The following is a 3,858-nucleotide window of genomic DNA, read 5'->3' as shown; positions in this document are numbered from 1 at the left end:
CATTTCTAAACTTCAAGAGTATGTTGGCTGCATAACAGAGGTCTCAGGAAGACAAAAGTCATGCTATTCAAAGGAAAGTTTAACAAACCCTCAAGAGTAAACACAGAAGAGAACTATTTTCAGGATCTGATGAGAGAGTAGGAACAAACACACAATCTGTATTAGTAAAGTATTTTTCTTCCTGGAGTTTCAAATTAATGTGAAAAATATGTGATCGAGTTAGAGATCAAGAAAATCACGATGTTATAGTAATAGAGTACACAGACCTGCTGAGAATGCTCTCCAAAAATGTTAAAAATTCACTTTAAACGGAGTAATACTCTCGGGCTATTTCCCTATTAGGTGAGATACATGAGGAAGCTTGGTCCGTTGTTATCATAAGCGTTGTTATCCTAAGATTGAATGAAAGGATCCTCCCATCGGAAGTGCCAAAAAAGATCCAAAAGATATCTCACGACCTTTGCTCTCAAGGAATTTCCAACACAGTAACATTTGGGTAACCTCATCTCACCTCGCATACACGTAAAAATAAGTGGTAAAAATGAACTAGTCTTACACTACACCAAGAAGAAAAAGAAAGGGAAAAAATCTTAGGTTTAAGGGATAGTATATCATCTTTTGCAACTTAAATTAGAGCTAAAGTAGGATCAACGACCCAGAGTTTCTACACTTTCCAAAAATGGAAGAAATTCCTTACAGAAGACTAGAGAGCTAGCCCAGAAAAAGAAAATACTAACATTATTTTTTCTGCATTTCTCATGGATCAGATAAAATATGACCAGGTCAGCTCTGTGACTCTGTGAAGGCCAACGTGAATTAGGAAGAGCGAGCTCATGTCCTTTCTTTATTCTGTTTATTCTGAGTCGGCCGAGGTCACTGGATGAGGCAAACATTTAGCCAGGAGAGCTCTAAGATCTCCCACGAGGCTTATTAAATGGACAAAAGCAGCTCCCTTCCCTAGCTGGAGTGATGGATCTTTCGTTATTTGTTATTGGCTAATGCCTCACCCATCAGCGATGACTTTGCTGGATTTTGGCATTTCTTTTTGCCTTGTGTAATTCTCTTCCTGAAATGTCATTAAATTTCTCCATAAATTCTCCTTCTTGGAGCAGATGGTATCAACGTAAACATTAACTACTTAACGTTCCCGAGTTACATGTCACTCCTTTACAATTTCGTCTCACTTTCCTATTTCCTACTATCTTACCCTTTGCTAATTAAATAACTCACCCGGACTTCCTTCTCTTCCAACAATTCCCACTGAACCCAAGAAACTGCATATGCTTCTCCCCGAAAACATCTGAGACTCCAGATGACATCGCCCATCTCATCTGTTTTTACTAGTCAACTCTATAAGGCAAGTGCACCCCCCAAAATGGTGTTATATTTCTGTAGAAATGCAGATTTTTACATTAAAAATTATGTAACAATAAAAATTAAGTTTTCACAACTATTTTTGTCAGATAATATTTGGTTTCTAAAAATACTGTTCCCATATTTGACTCTCCTTCTATCAAGATTCCATTCTCACTGTAAAAGGAATCATAACCAGGAAGTGAAAGAATTATTGATCATCTTCCATTATTTTCCAAATATCTTTAATCTTCTTTACTATCACTGAACTACTTTAAAGTAAAGATAAGAAGACATACGTACCTGTATTTTAACACCAGGATTTCCGCCCCCCGCCACTTTGAGTTTTCATTTCAAACAGTTTATACCAAGAAAGAATTCACTGATGCTTTATTTTGTTGCCTGGCCTAGTCTGAATGTGTATGTTGCCATTTAGCTGTAAATACCAACTCGCCCCCAATGTAGCAGCCTTCCAAATCAATTAGATGACAGTATAGAGTCTAAGTTCCACAAGCAGAGACTAATTAAGGGATTCTGCTACTACAAGCGAAAGTTACTGTTAGAAGAGACCAAAAGCAGACACATCCTTTAAAAAGCATTTACTTTTCAGTCCATACCTTTAATTAGCTGCATAACTCCAGGGACTATAATTATCAGAATTGCTGTGAGCTTGCAAAAGGTTAGGAAAATCTGGATCCGGGTGCTCCAGCTGACACTCATGCTATTTAGGACCATCACTACAGCTGCAAAAAAAAAAAAACGAAAAACAAAAATACAGATGAAGTTACAAAAGGCAAATCCTCATTGGCATGAAGGCATCATAAGTTCTAGTTACTCCAAATGCCATCCATGAACCAGGGGTGTTGGCATTACCTAGAAGCGTTTCGGAAATGCAGAATGTCAGCATTGCCCCAGACCTTATCCATACAGATCTGCATTTCGACAAGACTTCTTGGTGATTTTTATGCACATTAAAGTTTGAGAAGCTTGGATAAAACCTCCGGATAGCAGGAAGTCATCTCTTATCCTTTTTGACTTATGAGTGAACATATATTGTATTGCCTTAGCGATTATATAACAATGTCTTCTAAGCAAATCTGGAAGTCATCACAGCACACAGTCACGTGTCGATCACACCGAATATGACTCTGCAGCATGATAAGACAGCCTATTTCCCACCACAGTGATTGCATGCGTATTCACCTGCCAGTGTGGGATCACACTGAAGAAGAAGCAGTAAGATGTTAAGAAGTCGGCCGGGACCTTATTCTTCACTCTAAGGACCAGCCTTCACCAGCACTTTTGGTTTTCCTCTCCACTTTCCAATGAGCACATCAAAGAGTGACTTTCAACCTACCCTGAACATAGAGGCTTCCAAGACATGTTGCGGGACTTGGAAAAAAGCACGTAATATGTGACAAGTTCAAAAGAGTTCCCAGGCTGAAGATGAACACCGGGTCTGAAGCCAGCAGAATCTCTCTTTCTTAATGATGCTGTCTACAGTTTCCTAAGCAGCACTGGGCTAGCCTCTCCCCACATGGTGGACCACGAGAACCTTGAGAACAGAACAAGTGGGATTCGCTGCTGTGTTACTAGTTATCTAGCTTCATACCTGGCCCAGGAGGATAATCAATATGGTTTTGTTGAATGAATGAATGAATGAATGAATGAGCTGGATCATCAGTTAAAACAAAACAAAATAAAACAACACAAAAAACTACCCTCGGGCAAGGAGGCATGAAATGAATGGTGATACTCTGAGATGCTGCCTCTTAAACTCTGCTGAAATGACTGGGGTTTTTCTAGACATTGGGTTTCAACTTGACACTCTACAAAACCTGACATTTGCAGTTATTATCTATCTATAAGCTTTATTTTTAAAAAGGTATATTTCCCCCTAAACAAAAAAACACTCATATAGGAAGATATTTCTCAGGAGATAAAACACTTGCAGAATTCTTATCATTAAAATTGCAAAAGGAAGTATCCTTGTGTACAGCAATGAGTTACATCGTTTTCCACTGTCTAATATAATCACTAGCTGATTGCAAAATTTGAGAATCAATGCAAATGTTAACAACATATAATATACAGTGGCAAAATCTTGAAAATAACTTAGACCCCTGAAGGAAAGTTAAGGGACATCTTTTTAATGGTTTACTATGTGGCCATTTAAAGTCATGATACGGTTAAATATTTATTACATGAAAGGTTTGTTCATGATATGTTACTTACTAATACAGCAAAATGCAGAGATGGATAAATGGATGGGTGGATGGGTGGACGGATAGATGGATACGCAGACACAAAGACAGAAAGGAAAAGAAAAACATTTGAAAAGCATTTGCCAAAACATTAACAGAAGGTATCCATAGATGTTAGAACACCAAGTAATTTTCAATGTCTCTTATCTATTTAATAATTTTTATAATGAACATGCAGCATTTTTAACTAAAAAATCAACAAAGCAATTTTCACTTTTGAAAAAAATTTTTGAAGATGGGA

General features: G+C 37.6%; 1 protein-coding gene across 1 annotated transcript in view; it reads right to left on the bottom strand.

Moving 5' to 3' along the window:
* LOC105309537 (cystine/glutamate transporter-like) overlaps window positions 1-3,858 on the bottom strand; it is a 67,664-nt gene that overhangs the window by 57,683 nt on the left and 6,123 nt on the right. The window contains exon 2 of the mRNA XM_011385721.2: window positions 1,971-2,096. Within this exon, the coding sequence (XP_011384023.1) occupies window positions 1,971-2,096 (126 nt within the window). The remainder of the gene's footprint in view (window positions 1-1,970; window positions 2,097-3,858) is intronic.

This window comes from Pteropus vampyrus, unplaced genomic scaffold (assembly GCF_000151845.1).
Source record: "Pteropus vampyrus isolate Shadow unplaced genomic scaffold, Pvam_2.0 Scaffold764, whole genome shotgun sequence".
In the NCBI taxonomy this organism is placed as follows: domain Eukaryota; kingdom Metazoa; phylum Chordata; class Mammalia; order Chiroptera; family Pteropodidae; genus Pteropus; species Pteropus vampyrus.
The sequence above is the reverse complement of the archived record's forward strand: the minus strand, read 5'-3'. Positions and strand labels throughout refer to the sequence as shown.